General features: G+C 42.1%; 1 protein-coding gene across 4 annotated transcripts in view; it reads left to right on the forward strand.

The window, feature by feature from the left end:
* LOC137340627 (transmembrane channel-like protein 7) overlaps positions 1-19656 on the forward strand; it is a 62029-nt gene that overhangs the window by 34870 nt on the left and 7503 nt on the right. For all 4 annotated transcript variants that reach the window (XM_068003207.1, XM_068003208.1, XM_068003210.1 and 1 more), the window contains 5 exons: positions 3901-4018; positions 8702-8799; positions 9430-9613; positions 10333-10463; positions 13835-13990. In XM_068003207.1, coding sequence (XP_067859308.1) covers positions 3901-4018; positions 8702-8799; positions 9430-9613; positions 10333-10463; positions 13835-13990 — 687 coding nt within the window. The remainder of the gene's footprint in view (positions 1-3900; positions 4019-8701; positions 8800-9429; positions 9614-10332; positions 10464-13834; positions 13991-19656) is intronic.

Below are 19656 nucleotides of genomic sequence, written 5' to 3' on the forward strand. Positions count from 1 at the left end.
TGCATCTTTCTGCAATTTGCCTGCAAATTTGCTCATCTATCTCCTTCCCACTATTTGGTGGCCTATGGTATATACCTAGCTGTGTAATAGCTCCTCTATTGTTCCTTAATTCTAACCAAATAGATTCTGTCTTTGAGCCCTCAAGTACATCATCCCTTTCTAGTGCTGTAGCAGTATATTTGATCAATACTGCCGCCTCATCCTTTGCTTCTTTCCCTCTCTTTCCTGAATACGTTGTAACCAGGAATATTAAGTGCCCATACCTCCCCTTGTTTGAGCCAGGTCACCGTTATTGCCACTATATCATAACCCATGCAGCTCCTTGTGCCTGCAGCTCACCGACCTTATTTAGTTCAATATGGGGAAGTGTGAGGTTATCCAGTTTGGACCTGAGACACACAAATTGGAATATTCTGTTAATAATGAGAGACTAGGAGTTGTGGAGGAGCAAAGTGATTTAGGTGTACGTGTACATAGATGACTAAAAGATAGTGCACAGGTACAAAAAGTAATCAATATGTTGTCCTTTATCTCAAGGGGGTTGGAATTTGAAGTACAGAAGTGAAGCTTCAGTTGTGCAAAGCCTTGGTCAGACCCGATCTTGAATAATGCGTTCAGTTTTGGGCACCGCACCTCAGGAAAGATATATTGGCCTTGGAGGGGTACAGCAAATTCACCAAAATAAAAGTGGAGTTCAAAGGTTAAATTATGAGAACAGGTTGCATAAACTTGGCTTGTATTCCCTTGAGTTTAGAAGGGTGAAGGGTGATCTAATTGAGGTCTTCAAAATGATAGAAGGATTTTATATGGTAGACACAGAGAAACTATTTGCTCAGGAGGGGGAATCCAGAACAGGAGGGTATAATCTTAAATTTTTTTTTTTACATGCGTTCATGGGATGTGGGCATCGCTGGCGAGGCCGGCATTTATTGCCTATCCCTAATTGCCCTTGAGAAGGTGGTGGTGAGCCGCCTTCAACCGCTGCAATCCGTGTGGTGACGGTTCTCCCACAGTGCTGTTAGGAAGGGAGTTCCAGGATTTTGACCCAACAACGATGAAGGAATGGCGATATATTTCCAAGTTGGGATGGTGTGTGACTTGGAGGGGAATGTGCAGGTGGTGTTCCTATGTGCCTGCTGCTCTTGTCCTTCTGGGTGGTAGAGGTTGCGGGTTTGGGAGGTGTTGTCAAAGAAGCCTTGGCGAGTTGCTGCAATGCATCCTGTGGATGGTACACACTGCAGCCACTGTGCGTCGGTGGTGGAGGGAGTGAATGTTTAGGGTGGTGGATGGGGTGCCAATCAAGCGGGCTGCTTTATCTTGGATGGTGTCGAGCTTCTTGAGTGTTGTTGGAGCTGCGCTCATCCAAGCAAGTGGAGAGTATTCCATCACACTCCTGACTTGTGCCTTGTAGATGGTGGAAAGGCTTTGAGGAGTCAGGAGGTGAGTCACTCGCCACAGAATACCCAGCCTCTGACCTGCTCTTGTAGCCACAGTATTTATATGGCTGGTCCAGTTAAGTTTCTGGTCAATGGTGACCCCCAGGATGTTGATGGTGGGGGATTCGGCGATGGTAATGCCATTGAATGTCAAGGGGAGATAGTTAGATTCTCTCTTGTTGGAGATGGTCATTGCCTGGCACTTATCTGGCGCGAATGTTACTTGCCACTTATGAGCCCAAGCCTGGATGTTGTCCAGGTCTTGCTGCATGCAGGCTCGGACTGCTTCATTATTTGAGGGGTTGCGAATGGAACTGAACACTCTGCAGTCATCAGCAAACATCCCCATTTCTGATCTTATGATGGAGGGAAGGTCATTGATGAAACAGCTGAAGATGGTTGGGCCTAGGACACTGCCCTGAGGAACTCCTGCAGCAATGTCCTGGGGCTGAGATGATTGGCCTCCAACAACCACTACCATCTTCCTTTGTGCTATGTATGACTCCAGCCACTAGAGAGTTTTCCCCCTGATTCCCATTGACTTCAATTTTACTAGGGCTCCTTGGTGCCACACTCGGTCAAATGCTGCCTTGATGTCAAGGGCAGTCACTCTCGCCTCACCTCTGGAATTCAGCTCTTTTGTCCATGTTTGGACCAAGGCTGTAATGAGGTCTGGAGCAGAGTGGTCCTGGCGGAACCCAAACTGAGCATCGGTGAGTAGGTTATTGGTGAGTAAGTGCCGCTTGATAGCACTGTTGATGACACCTTCCATCACTTTGCTGATGATTGAGAGTAGACTGATGGAGCGGTAATTGGCCGGATTGGATTTGCCAGTGTTATAGCTGTACTGGAACAGCTTGGCTAGAGGTCATTTAGGAGTGAAATCAGGAAGCACATTTTCACACTCCCCACCCCCCCCCCCCCCCAAAAGGTGATTTTTGTTAGGTAAGGGTATCAAGGGATATGGAGCAATGGCAGGTACGTGAAGTTGAGGTACTGAACAGCTATGATCTAACTGAATGCCGAAACAGGCTGGAGGGGCTGAATATTCTACTCCTGTTCCTATGTTCCAAATAACCTAGAATTGGATGACCGTTTTTACTCAATTGGCTTTCTATAGTTGGATTTGATGATTTATTAAAAGCTAGGACCAAAAACAAACAATACAGAGGCAGACAACTGCAGGAGAGCAAAGTTTGAAGCTATCAAAAGTGCCTCCAAAAGGAATTTACGTCAGCCGTAAATAGCTTCTCCGGTTCAGTAATGTCACTCATTCCTTTAAGCGATCTGAGCATCTTACATTTATTGGAGTTGACACTCACTGCTTTATATGTATTTGTGCCATTACATAATCTGGGGATGTAACAATATCTAGTATTCTGGACCGGATACTCGTGTCTTTTGCACATTTGTTTCTTTAATCTCTTTGAAGGAGGACCAAGTTACTAGATGAGGCAAAGTAAACTGCTTTATTCCACAATAAGGTGAAACGTACAGAGCAATATGTATTATCAGTCATTTAGTTCAAACAGAACTTATATTTTTGTAATGATACAAAATAAAGAATGTGCAACACAACCCCCACCTCAGTGGGTCATCTTAGTTAACTAAAATTAACTTCGCAGTGACCATTGATGAATTGAAGTGAATAAGATTGTCGCAGCAGCAATGAGTGTGAGTGGTCGCTGGAATGCAATACCAGAATTAGTGATTGAAGCAGAGATCATGTTAACATTTAGGAATGGCTTAGATGTGTTGTTGAAGGAAGGGAGAATAAAGGGATATGGGAACAGTCTAAATATGTGGGATTAGGACTTATGCTCATGTGTATACCACCACAGACTCGTTAGGCCAAATGGTATGTTTCCATGTGGTAATTTCTATGTAATTGTGTGAATGTCAAATTATTTTTCATTGTCCTCAGGTTGCTGGTTCAGACACCCCATCTGTAGATTACTACACACCTGCGAGCCTTGCTGTCCTTGGAATTTAACTCCATTTAAACAAGCTTTAACTTAAGAACACATTTTAATATATCAGATTCTTTCTATGGTAAAAGGATCAAAAAATCCACAAACATGACTTGAGTATTAATTATGAAGCAATGTTAGAAAATAAAACATAAAACCTGATTTTTAAGACCATTTTAAGGAGGTGGCAATAACTCTGTAAAGAGAAATACAGCAAGACCTAGACCACAGTGATTAAGTAGGTCCAAAAGTTAAATAGAAATATTTCAAAGTGCAAGGGAACAAAATAAAATTAAGAATCTTGTAATAGTCATCTGGGGATGACTAAAATGTATATAAGATAGATATTGGCAAGCAAGAGAGATCAAAATACCTTTTTGTTTTAGCTACTCATGGATAGTTTGGAACCCACTCTCATTCCATGTTGTCTTGTATCATCATGCTCTTTATGGAAGAACATCAAACTGAAACTTACTAACTGAAAATTTCTACAGGTCTGTGTTTGTGCGATTGGCTAATATTATTGTTCTCTTGCTGACCTTGTGGTCACAAATCACAACATGCAATGGTGGAGAATGCAAGCTGTGTGGCTACAACAACAAGCTGTACCCGGTGAGTAAATAGCTAAATTCTACAATTTTTTAATAAAGTATAATCAAATTGAATATAGTTTTAAACGGCTGTGGCTTTCAGAATTTCAGTTTTCTTGTGGCAAAAATAGAATTCAATAGGATAAGTTGTGTGGACACCAACCAGGAAGTATCTTCCATGTTTAGTACTGGTACAGAAAAAGTGCATTCTAACATAATATAAACCCTGTCAGATGAAGTGTAATAATTGATGTACACATTTATAAAACAGTTTAATAAACTGAGCAGTTGTGCATTTTCAAAATGAAATCTTCTCATAACGCTGTCAATAGATTTTCAATTATTTTAGAAATCTCTGCAGTTAATTAACTTGCATCGCAATGGATAATATACCACAGTATTAAGGTATGTGGTGTTTGATATAAATATTTTATTCCCTTAATTGCATATTTAATTTATTCCTTTAAGAGCATTTACTTTTTTATGTTCATTGTAACTTGCTGTCTGATTACAGGAATTAACATATTTTGCACTACAGCATAAGATATTTCCATGAGCTTCTTTTAAAGTAAATTTATTGTCAAAATGTTTCTGTTCATGTAACTGTTAAAAATGATAGCACTACCATTAGTAATATTGAAGAATTTCATGAGCACATGAAAAGTAATCACCAGATGTAGAATCATTGATTGGATCAGACTGAGAGAGAGTACAAGTCTAAGACTGGTTTGCAGTGCATGTGTGTAAATGCACAAAGCATGGTAAACAAGGTTGGTGAGCTGCAGGCGCTAATAGTCGCGTGGAAATACATTGTCATGGCGATAACGGAGACCTGGCTCAAAAAAGGGCAGGATTGGGTACTAAATATCCCTGGATACAAGGTGTTCAGGAAAGAAAGCAGGGGTGGGGGTGGTGGCAGTGTTGATTAAGGAGAATATTGCAGTACTGGAGAGAGAGGATATCCTGGAGGGGTATTTGAAATGTGTTCAGGATAACTTTCTGAACCAGTATGTTTCTGGCCCAGTGAGGAAGGAGGCATTGCTGGACTTGGTTCTTGGGAATGAGGCGGGCCAAGTTGAGCAAGTGTCAGTGGGGGGGAGCATTAAGGGAGCTGCGATCATAGTATCATAAGGTTTAGAATAGCTATGGAAAAGGACACGGACCACTCTAAAGTAAAAATACTCAATTGGATGAGGGTCAATTTCAATGGGATGAGAACAGATCTGGCCCGGGTAAATTGGAATCAAAGATTGGCAGGCAAAACTGAAATTGAACAGTGGGCGGTCTTTAAAGTGGAGATGGTTCGGGTACAGTCTAGGCACATTCCCACGAGGCAGAAAGGTAGGGAAACTAAAGCCAGAGCTCCCTGGATGACAAAAGAGGTAGTGAGTAAGATGAAAGGGCGTATGACAGATGTCAGGTTGATAACATAAGTGAGAATCAGGCAGAATACAGAAAGTTCAGAGGGAAAGTAAAAAAGGAAATAAGAGAGGCAAATAGTATGAGAATAGCCTGGCGGCCAACATAAAAGGGAATCCAAAAGTGTTCTACAGGCATGTAAAAGGGTAGTAAGAGGAGGGGTGGGGTCGATTAGGGACCAGAAAGGAGATCTGTTCATGGAGGCAGAGGGGATAGCCGAGGTACTTTGCATCTGTCTTTATCAAGGAAGAAGATGCTGCCAGAGTTCTCAGTAAAGCAATATATAGTTGAGATACTGGATGGGCTAAAAATTGATAAAGAAGAGGTACTAGAAAGGCTAGCTGTGCTTAAAGTAGATAAGTCACCTGGTCCGGATGGGATGCATCCTAGGTTGCTGAGGGAAGTAAGGGTGGAAATTGGGCAGGTACTGGCCTTAATCTTCCAAACATGCGTAGATACGGGGGTGGTGCCAGAGGACTGGAGAATTGCAAATGTTGCACCCTTGTTCAAAAAAGGGTGTAAGGATAAACCCAGCAACTATAGGTCAGTCAGTTTAACCTCAGTGGTGGAGAAACTTTTAGAAACGATAATCCGGGACAGAATTAACGGTCACTTGGACGAGTGTGGATTGATCAGGGAAAGCCAGCACGGATTTGTTAAAGGCAAATTATGTTTAACTAACGTGATAGAGCTTTTTGATGAGGTAATAGAGAGGGTAGATGAGGGCAATGCAGTTGATGTGTATATGGATTTTCAAAAGGTTTTTGATAAAGTGCCACATGGTAGGTTTATCATAAAGATTACGGCCCATGGAGTAAAGGGGGCAGTAGCAACATTGATACAGAATTGGCTAAGTGACAGGTAACAGAGTAGTGGTGAATGGTTATTTTTTGGACTGGCGGGAGGTGTACAGTGGTGTTCCCCAAGGGTCGGTGCTGGGACCACTGCTTTTCTTGATATATATTAATGACTTGGACGTGGGTGTACAGGGCACAATTTCCAAATTTGCAGATGACACAAATCTTGAAAGGGTAATAAACAGTGAGGAAGATAGTGATAAACTTCAAGAGGATATAGACAGGCTGGTAGGTTGGGCGGACATGTGGCAGATAAAATTTAACGCAGAAAAATGCGAAGTGATACATTTTGGTAGGAAGAACGAGGCGAAGCAATATAAACTAGAGGGCACAATGCTAAAATGGGTACTGGAACTCAGATCTGGGGATCAGATCAGGCACAAATCATTGAAGGTGGCAGGGCAGGTTGAGAAAGCGGTTAAAAAAGCATACGGGATCCTGGGCTTTATAAATAAAGGCATAGAGTACAAAAGTATGGAAGTCATGATGAACCTTTATAAAACACTGGTTTGGCCACAACTGGAGTATTGTGTCCAGTTCTGGGCACTGCACTTTAGGAAAGATGTGAAGGCCTTAGAGAGGGTGCAGAAAAGATTTACCAGAATGATTCGAGGTAAGAGTGGCTTTAGTTACATGGATAGAATGGAGAAGCTGGGGTTGTTCTCCTTGGAACAGAGACCGTTGCGAGGAGATTTGATAGAGGTATTCAAAATCATGAAGGGTCTAGATAGAAACTGTTCATATTGATGGAAGGGTCAAGAACCAGAGGACATAGATTTAAGGTGATTGGCAAAAGTACCAAAGGTGACATGAGGAAAAACTTTTTTACACAGCGAGTGGTTAGGATCTGGAATGCACTGCCCGAGGGGGTGGTGGAGACAGATTCAATCATGGCCTTCAAAAAAGGAACTGGATAAATACTTGAAAGGAAAAAATTTGCAGGGCTACGGGGTTGGGGGGGGTGGTGGGACTAACTGGGTTGCTCTTGCATAGAGCCGGTGGGGACTTGATGGGCCGAATGGCCACCTTTTGTGCTTTAACCTTTTTATGATCGGTTGAGGTCTTTCACCAGGTTTATGTATTGCACACATTAGTCTTGGAATCAAAGCATTCCGGAAGGATAGGGGGACAGGAAAAGTGGAGGGTTACCTTAAATGTGAGGGACACCAAGGAGGTTCAAGAAGTCAATCCATGATCTGGGATTCTGTGCCTAGATGTGTTCACAAGAAAAAGACCAGGACAACATTTGGAGTTTACTATGGTCTACCAAACCAAAATGAGGAGAACTCCTCATATTGCGACAATATTGTAAGAAGAAGGAGGTAATTTTGATGGGGAACTTCATAAAGTCAGAATGTCGTTCAACTATACCAACATAAAATGGGACTCTGAGCTTGTCAGTGTAGCACATGACTTCCTGTCTTGGAGCTCATTAGATTTGGTTCTTGAGTGACCCAAACACCACTTAGAATAGAAATATCTGATTTGTTTGACAATAACTTACTTGGGGAAATAGAGCATGCAGATAACCCAACCTTATGATTCAGATGGGTAAACTTACAGGTAATCAGGGGTCAGCTTAGTAATGCAAGTAGAGTGGGGGAGGTGAACCTATTTAAGGATAAATCTGATGAGGAAATATGGATATATCCTTCAAAAACATTGCAAGACATGCAGGAAAAGTACATACTTAAGTGTAACAAAAGCAAATTAAATAAAATGCTTTAAAATGGATTAACAGAAAAAATAAATGGTAGATTAAGGTTGGAAAAAGTAGCTAAGTCTGTGAGGTGAAGGGAGAGGGTGACTGTTGGACAGAGTTCAAGATTATATGGAAGCTGCTTTTTCTTAAAAAAAATTGTGTGCTAAGTGAAAGCTGGAAACCAGATGCAAAATACAATACCAAAAATTTCTTCCATTATTGTAACATAAGTAGTCAGGGAAGAAGTAAAAGCCCTATCCAAATGGAATCAAACTTGAGAAACAGGAGATGAATAATATGCTGAATTACTACTATTTGCAAATTTCTTTCTGGAAGGGTACTAACAATATATAATCCAATTATCAGACGCACATGGCACGTCTATACTAGAACTTTGCCTCAAAGGATTGAAAACCAATAAATTCCACAGGATGGCTGAACTGTACCCAAGGGTACTTAGAGAGACAAGGTAGATTTGTGAAGCTCTGACAGTTATTTTTAGGTGGTCAGTGAATACTAGGGAGGTTTCGACAGACTGGCAATAGGTAATTGTTCCTAGATTCAAAAAGGGCACCAGACCCAAACCTACATACAAAACTGCAAACCCATTTGAATAACATTTGATCATCGTAGAGGTCTTGATATAAATTACTGTAATATATAAATATTCTGCACATAATCAATGACTTTTACTGTAGCTGTAAATACAATTGGTTGTGTTTTTCAGTGCTGGGAAACCCGAATAGGACAAGAAATGTATAAATTGATGATATTTGACTTGATTATAATTGCATCTGTTACAGTCTTTGTGGAATTTCCCAGAAAGTAAGTGTTATTTTCCCTCCTCTCCTTCCCCCTTTTGGTGGAGGTTTTCAGAAATTGTGAAATGGTACAGGATTAACCCTTTGAGATGCATAAACTTGTTTTATTTAAAGATACTTCATTTAACAAAGGCATTTGCAAGTAAAGTTTTTGATCTTTTGTGCCTTCAAAATACCATGGTTTTTGCAGAGAATTCTGTGTAGAGGCTTGGAAGATGTGAAGATAATTGCTAAACCCACTCAGTTGATCATATGCCATTGAAATCAATGATTTTAACAGACATTTCGCATTCTCTCACTATAAACTATCCAATATCTTACAGTTTGATATTTTTGAAAATAAGCTGTTAATAGATTCATTTTAACAAAGGCATAACCTGTTTTCTTCTGCCATGAGTACATTTGTAATATAAAATATTATTAATAATAAAACCTGTTCATTGTTATAAATTGGTATAAATTCCCAATTACTACAGCTATATTTGTATGTTTAGGGATCACCTAGTGATATTCATGGATTAGCATTCCTGCTAATACACATTGAATTATATTTTGAGAGTATCAGACAATGCATTTTAACAAGGGATGCACTGTATTCTAATATGTAATTATATATTTTATTTTTGGTTTTCAGATTAATTGTAACCTATTGCTCTGGTCCACCTTTCAAGTGGTGGGGTCAACAGCAGTTTGCTATTCCTCAAAATGTATTAGAAATTGTATATGGTCAGACTATCTGTTGGATAGGAACATATTATTCACCATTGCTCCCTGGAATAGCAACCATCAAATGCTTCATCATATTTTATCTCAAAAAGGTAAATTTTTTAATAAAATATACCAATGAAAATAAATCAGATTAATTTTTTCCAACAATATATGGCAACCAGATAAATGATTAACTTTCTTTAATTTTTACTTAGTCACTCCTGACTCGTTAATATTATAAATGGTAAGAAATTAGATTGGTAATTGAAGTAGAGGTCAGTTAGTTTTTCTGTGATAGACTTTCTGAAATTTGAATTGAAGTTCCTACTGGAGGTTCCCACAATGGCTGAGCGAGTTTGTCCAATGAGTAGCTGAGCAATACAACAAAAACAAAAAATTGCCTCTATATGGCATCTTTAGCATGTGCTACTGCATTTTACACGTAGGGGAGAAAAACACGAATAGAAGTAGACAGGAACAGATTGGAAAGGTGTAATTCTCTGCTTGGGGTGAATTAGCTAATCTCAGTTGAGGTGGTGCTCAGGATGCTACAATTTGCCTCCATACCCATGGGTTAGGGAAAAGAAATTTGGTGTGCTCCCTGTCCTGAATGCTGACCAGCAACCACTGTTGGAAGTGCTCATGTGTGGACATTGGACAAGGACAGAATTGGGTTGGCTTTGATGCCCTTTTGGTGGAATATCATGTCAAGGTTCAAGAACGAATAGTGGCCACTTACAAGAGGTCAGAGGGTGTCTGTGGCAGAGTCAGTACCAGAGTAGGGGACAAAAATGGGGAGTAAAAGCATAATGTTTTCTGAACATTACAGATATCTTTGATGAACAACTGTCGCCCTTCCACCAGACCTTTTCGGGCATCAAGTTCTAACTTTTTCTTCCTGGCAGTTCTGTTAATTGGGCTTCCATTAGCCTGTGTTCCTATCCTCTTCAGTATTGCACTGTGAGTATTGAATATTAGTTGAATATTGTTATCCAGTTGCACTACACAAAATGACCCTTAGCTGATAATGGATGAGTTACTCGTCCAGGTGTGCTCTTCCTCGTATTGCATATCCTCGTTTTTAAGTTTTTTATTTATTCGTTCATGGGATGTGGTCGATTTCCGAGTTCATTCATTTGTTAGCAGTTCTTCCTATTTTGAAGTGTTTAAAAAAAAAAGTTAACCGGTTTCTCAGTTGCATCCAAGCAGCCATGTTAATTACTCTTCTAGCATTCAATTACTGGGAAATAGGAGTCCTTAACTTTGCAGAAGGTCTTGTTTTCAGCCACCAGCCAGCCTAGGGAGATGATCTTTTCTTTGGATCTGCCATCCAAGGGTTAAATTCTTTTTTAAAATTTTGGTTAGATATTAACTCTGAAAAGTCTATTGTAACAGCTTGAAGTAGTTGGAAATCTGATATGTTCATCAAGGAAAGCTATCAGCCTTGTGTTCTTCACTTTCTGTTCATGCTAGCTATAGTACAATTCTTCCAATCACTACTAAATTTTGTGTATGTTCCTTTTGTAATTCAGAAACTTTTTTTTCAAGGCAACAGTCTGCTTTGATAAACTGTATTAAACAGTATTTAGCTCAGCTCTAGTTAATTGATGGCTGGCTAAGTTGAAGTAAATATAAATTCTATGCTGCAAACCAAAGCTACTCCTTTTTTGCATATCCTTGTTTAAGTTTTTTTTTCTGTTCATGAGATGTGGGCATCGCTGGCATTTATTGCCCATCCCTAATTGTCCTTAAGTGGTGGTGAGCCGCCTCCTTGAACCGCTGCAGTCCGTGTGGTGAAGTGGACTCTGTTGCACTATAATAGTAATTAGGATGTTATGACCACGAGCAGTAAATGTGTACTTAGCATCTCTAGTCAGGAAGTTGCAGACTTTGATAAAGCAAACTGATGAGTATTTGCAAATCTGATTTACTCTGCTGCCTTATTTTGCTGGGACAGCCCCAGAGCCAAAAGTTGATAAGGTGTTTCTAATTTTCCAATGGTTCCATTTGTGGTCCAGATAAGTCCATCACAAGATTATCTGTAATCTTTGTAGCCTATTTCTCTTACTAAAGTAATAAATTACTTTTAGTAGATTGATGTATCATAAACTGCTCACAGCTTTTTGAAATGATGTGGACTTGATGGGAGCTAACTCTCCCTCTCTGCACCTGGTCCATGTCTCCAAAGTCATCCTCATCTATTCAATAGGAGCATACTCCTGAAATAGCAACTTTATTATTTACCTAATGGTCTGGCCCCATTTCCTTATAGAGTTTTGAAGCTTATGAAATAAGCTATGTGTCGTTTCAAGACTTTTGTCTTGTTTGGCCAAGACGAGATTTTGGGATTATATTATGTTATGATGTTGCTATGAAGTTAAATTTAGGCCTCAAGGGAATAAATAAGCTATCTGGGATCTTGATTAGGTCACATTTCTGGAGTATCTCGTGTTTCTCGCATACCATATTAGTTTGAGATAATGACAGTTGTCCGCCAGCTCCTAGAAATATTGGCACATGTAATGTTAGGGAAGCAGAAAACTCTTCCTAAGTGAGTGCCAGTCAGTCAGCAACACTGCTGAGTAAAGTGAGGTAGGCCCATGTCAAGGGCAATGTTTGCATAACTTATTTTGATGGGGAAATGCAGTGTGTTTGATTTATATTATAATGCAAACATAAGTTGTATTGTTTAATTTACGTGAGTCCAGTTTTAACTGCCCACATGTGTACCTTACTGTAAAATAAAGCAAACTATCAATTCGTAATGGGCTTTGTCTTACCAAGAGTTTGCATTTAGAGACATTGAGGAAACACGCATGCAAAAGATATGAATATCCAGTTTGGGTCACTAGGGATATGTTATTGCACCCCGGCTTATTCTATCTTGCAAGTAGATTACAGGGTCAACTCCCATAAATGTAAGCTGCACAGACTGCTTATGGGAGTGACTGACTCCACTGAACCCAAGGAGGTATCTACAGCACACCTGAATTTCTAACAGCATTACAGGTACTCTCCAGATTGTAGGGAGCACCAGGTCCACACATAGGAACAGAGGTAGGCCATTTAGCCCCTCGAGCCTGTTCCGCCATCCAGTGAAATTGTGGCTAATCTGTGACCTAACTCCATATACCCATCTTAGCCCCATATCCCTTAATACCTTTGATTAACAAAAATCTATCAATCTCAGATTTAAAATTAACAATTGAGCTAGCATCAACTACCATTTGTGGAAGAGAGTTCCAAACTTCTACCACCCTTTGCGTGAAGAAGTATTTCCTAACTTCACTCCTGAAAGTCCTGGCTCTAATTTTTAGGCTATGTCCCCTAGTCCTAGACTCTCCAACCAGTGGAAATAGTTTATATCTACCCTGTCAGTTCTCCTTACTATCTTGAAAACTTCGATCAAATTACCCTTTTATCTTCTAAATTCCAGAGAATACAACCCTAGTTTGTGTAATCTCTCCTCGTAATTCAACCCTTGGAGTCTAGGTATCATTCTAGTATATCTACATTGCACTCCCTCCAAGGTCGTCCTTAAGGAAATAACTAATGATAGCGAACCCGAGAGAATATCTAATGCAGACCCAAAACTTGTAACTGATACAAGAGTGGAGTACACAATCTCTGTTAGGTAAAAGCTGAGTACTATGCACACTCCAGACATGTGTTTTCCATGCTGGATTTTCAATTTGTCCACCCACCAAAATATTTCATAATTGTTTGTTTGTTCCCAGGTCATCTGTCTTAGTATTACGTTTGGAAAACGCAGAGTGTATGCTTCTAGTTTATGCAGATTCCGCAGTCTGATATACATAAAGAATAGTGTGTGTAAATGAGTGTATATTTATTTATGTAAGATCATATCTGATCTTTGTAGAGGAACCAGATCCTCTGTTGCTTATTAATGTAATTTAAGTATTGATAATTGCCCAATCTCCTGAATGTAAAAGACAGTTGAATATATTTCAAACATGCTTTAGCATCAAAACTCAATCATCAACCAAAACTAAAGACATAAAAGTAAAGACACACCAATGTTGATATCGGAACTTTTAACTCATTTTTTTTAAAAGGCTTCCCACTGCAGAAGAAAAAAAAGGAAATCTGAAACAAAAACAGATTGTCGGAGATGCGCAGCAAAGCGGTCAGCATTTATAAAGATAAAAGACGAGTTACCGTTTTGGGTGTAACCTCCAGCATTTAATGTTTTTGATTTTGATGGAGAGATGCATTTTATGAAGAAGAACTTGCTTTTGAAGTGGTATGCTGACATTAAGTTGTTATTAGAGGCAGAATAAATATGGATGTTTTTTCCCTCCCTCAATCAGAATCCGTTCATCCAAATCTTGTGGGCCATTCGTTAACTTCAACACTTCATGGGGTATTATACCAGCAACTATTAACAATTTCCCAAAGGGTCTTAAGAATCTTCTGTATGGATTGGGATCTGAGGCGTTTGCTGTGCCGTTCTTCCTGATTGTGTGGTAAGAGGCATTTCATAGTAAAGTGGTATAGTTTTTTTTCCTGTTGGCTACAAAATAACATTTTTCCCCTTATTGATGTGCCTGTGATTTTAGTAACCAACAAGTAATTTGTAATCTTTTTGCAAGAACTAATTAAATTTACCTTGGGTGATTACTGGATTTTTTAAAAATGTAGTTAATTGTTATATAGCTTCTGCAGAAATGATTTTCTTGCTGTTATAAACATTCACTATTGCCCACAATTCTAGTTTAGAACTTAAGTTATATAGCCCATTTAATGTTGAAAAATGTCCCAAGGGGCATGATTTTAGCCCCCAGGAATGGGTGAATTGGGGGGTTGGGGGGGGGGGGTGGTGGTGGGCAGAGAAAATCGATGTTTCTCGGAGCAGGAATGAATCCCAGCTCCAAGCTGCCGACTTTCACGTTCAACCCAGACGCATCTGCGTGCGCGCGAGCTTCAGGAAGCCAGAATTCCCAACGGGCTGATGTTTAAACCATCAATTAAGAGACTTAAAGTAGTTCAAGTGTTTAATTTTTTGTGGATTGCAGCTTGGAAACAATTTTAACTCTGCCTCAGTGTATTTCCTGTGGCCTCTGAAACATGCCATGGAAACATTGCAGCTGGCAGCCATTTGGACCTTTAGACTAATTGACAAATGGGGATAAAAGGTGAGTTTTTCATGCAGGGCAAGCAGTCTCTCAGACAAACCTTTGGTTGGGAGTTCTTCGTGTTTAGAGTGAGATTTCTTTGTTCACACTCAATTCTTGCGTTTACACATATTTACCTACATTTTGGACCCCCTCAAACTGACAACATCAGGATGGGGGGGCGCAATGGATGTTTTCAGCAGTACATCTGAGGAGGAACATCCCCATCCGTGGCAGGCACAGCATGCAGTTCTGGGACTTGCAGCTCCACAAGACGGAGGTGCACCATGAGGACCTGCAGAAGAGCAGAGAGGGGAACAATGGAGGGGCAGAGGTCTCAGGAGGTACTGCCCTCATGAGAGGGTGTACAGGCAGAGGCTGGATCTCTTTGAAGAACAGTGCCTACGAAGGCTCAGATTGAGTCACCAGGTGGTCGCAGACATCTGCACGCTCCTTCATGCAGAGCTGCTCCCAGAAGGGCCTGATGGCAACGCATTGCCTGTCGCAGTTAGTCACCACTGCCCTCAATTTCTTCGCCTCCGGATCCTTTCAGCGGGCCACCGTTGACATCGTTGTTGTCTCTGTCGTGTGCACATAAGTGCATATGACAGGTCACGGATGGCTTGTTTGCCAGGGCATCCCACTACGTCACCTTTCGACGATATGAGCCAGACTGAGAGGGCAGTGGGTTTCAACACTCTGACAGGCTTCCCACAGGCACAGAGCGCAATTGAATGCGCACACGTAGCAATCCGAGCATTTCCACATGAGCCAGGACTATTCATCAACCAAAAGGGATATCACTCCATCAATGCGCAGCTGATCCGCGACCACCGGAAGAGATATCTGCAGGTGTGTGCCAGATTCCCTGACAGCTGCCATGATTCCTTTATCTCCGCCCTCTTCCATGCACAAAACAGACTTAAGGCTGGCTCTTTGGAGACGAGGAATACCCCCTGCAGTCGTGGCTCATGACGCCTCTGAGAAACCCCACCAGTGAGGCACAGCAGCAATATAATCAGAGCCACATCACCACCTGGTCTGTCGTGAAACAAACCATAGGACTGCTGAAGATGTGCTTCAGGTGCCTGGATCGATCTGGGGGAGCCGATCAGTATGTAGCAGCGAGAGTGTGTAGAATAATAGTCGTTTGTTATGTCCTGCACAACATCGTTCAACAGAGAGGGTTACCAGTGGCTGAAGTCTCATGTGCTCATGAAGCATCCGCATCTGCCATCAACATTGAGGAGGCAGCGGAGGAGGAGGATGAAGATGGGGAACCCATCAGCAGAGCAATGGCTCACTTGGCTGCTCGTGATGCCAGGGAGTTGCTCATATTTGATAGATTTTTTTTTTATTCGTTCATGGGATGTGGGAGTCGCTGGCGAGGCCAGCATTTATTGCCCATCATTCTCATAAGGAGATCTGCAAAGTGAAGATAGTCAAATTCTCAGACCACCTGGAACAACCACCAACACCAGCCCCCCCACCCTGTTTGTACAGCGCACTCCTACAACCACATACACACCTATTGTAAACGCGCCCATTGGGTGGCATGAGGGCTCGCCATTCATGATGCGTCACGTGAAAGGGCGCTTTCACAAAAGGGACTCAAGAATGGGCAAGACATGGCAGTGGTGGTGAGAATTATAACATTTAACCTGCATTTAACAAAAAACAAATATAAATGAAAAACATCACATTCTCTTAGACACCCTTGTGCATACCCTTTATGATTACAAACCCTTAGCCTCCCTCTTCCTTGCACTTCTATGTGGTGCATCCCCTGTGGCTTCAGCAGAGGTAGTGGCAGGTTGCTCAGGTTCATGCCCTGACTCCTTAGATGCTTTCGGCCTATGATCTCTGGGTTTTGGAGCCCATGAGGGCCCCGCCAAAGACTGCTCCACCTGTGCAGGGGTAGACTCTGCCATCGGGAGATGAGGCAGCATTTTGGGTACTGGGTTGAGGGGAGGGAGGTGGGGTGCAGTGGCGGGGGCAACAGTGAGACATGGGAGCGCTTTGAGTGGAGTCCCCACTTCCATGTCCCCTTTCGCCATCATCCCTCTCCCGGGCTGGCGCAACATCACTCCTGCCACTCTGCTGGACAGCAGCCTGGTGAGGAGATGTGGCGCTTTCTAAGGTCATGGATGAAGTATCTGTCTGCTTGTTTAAGGCGGAAGACACTTTGGCATCCAGAGTCCGCACGGCCGTTGTCATGACCTGAATGGACTCATTTGAGATCCGTGCTTGAAGCTCAGTGGAGGCTGCCATTCTCTCCATCGAAGACATTCCCACACTTACCTGTGCTACCAATCCATTAGCGATAGAGTTGGACTCCTCCATCCTATCCGCTATTATGGAGAGTGTGCGTGACACCTTTTCCATTACCTCGCAAAGGTGGAGCTGTACCTCTATCATTATCATTCTCAATTTCAGCGATTGGCCCCCGAGGTTCATCAGCTAGGTCCAGTTGAGCAGAGCTTGGAGAAGAGTGCGCCCCCCCCCCAAACACGGACTCTCCACAGCTGGCCCTGCCACCAGTGTCTGCTCGTGCACACTTGAGTGTTGAATCACCTGGTGACAACCCAACTATCTGCCTAACAGGACCCACTGAAGTGCGAGTATCTGTGCTGGTGCATGGCTGGATGTCATGTGACGATGCACCCTCAGAGGAATGGAGATCCTCTGAGGAATCGCCTTCTTCCATGGCCAGAGCTGCCTCTTCAATCCGTGAAGGCCCTGGAAGAGAACATAAAACAATGTTAACAATCTTCACAGAAGTGAGTTTGCAATGAGCACACTGAGGTGTGTAACAGGTCAATCATTGATAACATCAATTCATGTGTGTGAGAGATGTTAAAGTTCTGTCACCAGATGTTTGCGGGGTTCCAGTCTCTGCACCTCAGACGGCCAGGCACTCCACCGTTCGACTCAGCTCCAAGGCAGCTTCCTCTGCCTCTGTGAGGGCCACGATTTGTGCTGGCCCCCCTCCAGTCCTCATCCACTCCTTTGTATTTTGCGTTCTCTTCTCCTACAAGGGGAGAAAGTACTGATGTGTGAGTGAATGAGGGTGATGGGGTGACCTGATGAATTGCTTTTTGTGAGGCAGACAATGAAAGAGCTGCATCAGAGGGTGACTACCAGACAGATTGATCACATTGCATCAGGATTGGGGTGAGTGGGAGTGTTGGGTGCACAAATGGGGAGGTGAGGAAGTGCACAGAAAGTGAAGGTCACTTGACACTGAGCCTTAAGTGGATGTGAGGAGTGATGTGATGGAATAGGCCTCGACGGGCAGAGTGTGAGGCCAGGAGGGGAGGTGGGGGGCAGTGATGTGCACCACAGAATGCAGGTGAATCAGTAACTGTACTTACTTTTTCCTGACCTGTTAGGTCAATGAAGCACTTCCTGCACTGCTCCCAAGTCCTGGAGACATTATTGGTGCTGCAGGTCACCTCCTCTGCCACCTTGAGCCAGGCCCTATTGATGGCAGAGGCAGGGCACTTCCTCCCATCAGCCAGGTACAGCATCTCCCTCATGTTCCTCACTCCAACCAGTAGCAACTCCAGTGTGGAGTCACTGAACTGGGGTGCTGGCTTTCTCTTCTGCTGCTCCATCTTTTTAAATGTTTTCTTTTTCCCACATAATCCATGCTCGCAATGGCCAAATATTCCAGCAGCCAGCATGTCATTCGGGTGCGCAGTGCGCCCACTGTACAGCATGGGGACACCAAACCCGGAACCCACATTAAGGGCCTTCAATTAAGTCGTGATCGCATGCAAAAAGGTAGGAAATTTTTTTCCAGGCTTCCCACGCGCACATTGATGACAATGGTTCTGAAAGGCAAAGGTACAGTACTCATGGATAAAACTTTTGGAAGAAAAAGGGATCAGGACTTGAGTGGGGTGGGACTGGGTGGGTTTGGCTTGAAGGGAAGGGGGAAATCAGTGGAAGCAGTTGAACGGATGGTTTCAATCTTGGTGATGAAGAAATCCAAAGCTCTTTGCACTTTTGGTTGGAGGTGAGTGGTACGAAATGGGGTTTAAGGAGGCATCGGTATTAGAAAAAAGGGGCCTGGGGTAATAGAGAAAAGGTGCCCAGATTAGGATTAGAGTACCACTTTGTTAAACATTCACGGGCAACCAAAATCAAATCTTGCAGAATAGGTTCAGTACTTAAGTAGTGCCAATCACTGCTATATATCCACACTCCGATCATACCACTGGAGACTCTTGGGAGATCATAAATTTCTTCCCAAGCAACAAACTGACCATCATTCTAAATGACGATTGTCCAGTTGTTTCTCCCACCCCACTCGGGAAATGTTGAAGCAATGGTCAGAAGGGATGATCTAAGCTTTTTTCCAGACAAAAGAGGAAGATAACTGAAAACAAACTGCATCCTTGAACAACAACACACCAAAATTGGCAACGGATTCACACAAATCGGAAGGGAACTTAAATTTTATCTGACAACCAACAAGAAATAATTCATCCCCTTCGTGGAAGTGTAATATTATAAGCACAATGGGCAGTCTGCTCCCATTTGCCCTCAAGTATCAGGAGAGAAGCAGGACCATTGAGGGGTATCTCAAGGATAATAAATTATAAATTTATGAAGCTATGATTTAAAGCAATTTGAATTTACAACTTCCAGAGATGCAAGAATACCTGGCCAAACTCTCCCTCCATTAACCAGAAGAAAGTCGAGGAAGCAATTAATTTCTTGAAAATATATCGTATAAGTTCCCTTCCGCTCATTAAGTGCTTTTAAATTAAAGTTGCTTTATAAATGCAAGTTGTTGTCATTGTGTGTAATCTAAAACAACTTTGTGCTAATGTCTGATCAAGCCTCAGCAACTAAGCAATGCTGCATTGACAAAAGCATGAAGTGAAGGGGGCTGGAAAAATTAGGATCAGTGCTAAAATATCCAGCATTCATGTTCAGCCTCCATTCAAAACAGGATGAAATCAAAAAGGGAAGGTCCAGCCTTATAGTTTTATTTTTCATCAACTAAA

The sequence above is a fragment of the Heptranchias perlo genome, chromosome 22, assembly GCF_035084215.1.
Source record: "Heptranchias perlo isolate sHepPer1 chromosome 22, sHepPer1.hap1, whole genome shotgun sequence".
Lineage (NCBI taxonomy): Eukaryota > Metazoa > Chordata > Chondrichthyes > Hexanchiformes > Hexanchidae > Heptranchias > Heptranchias perlo.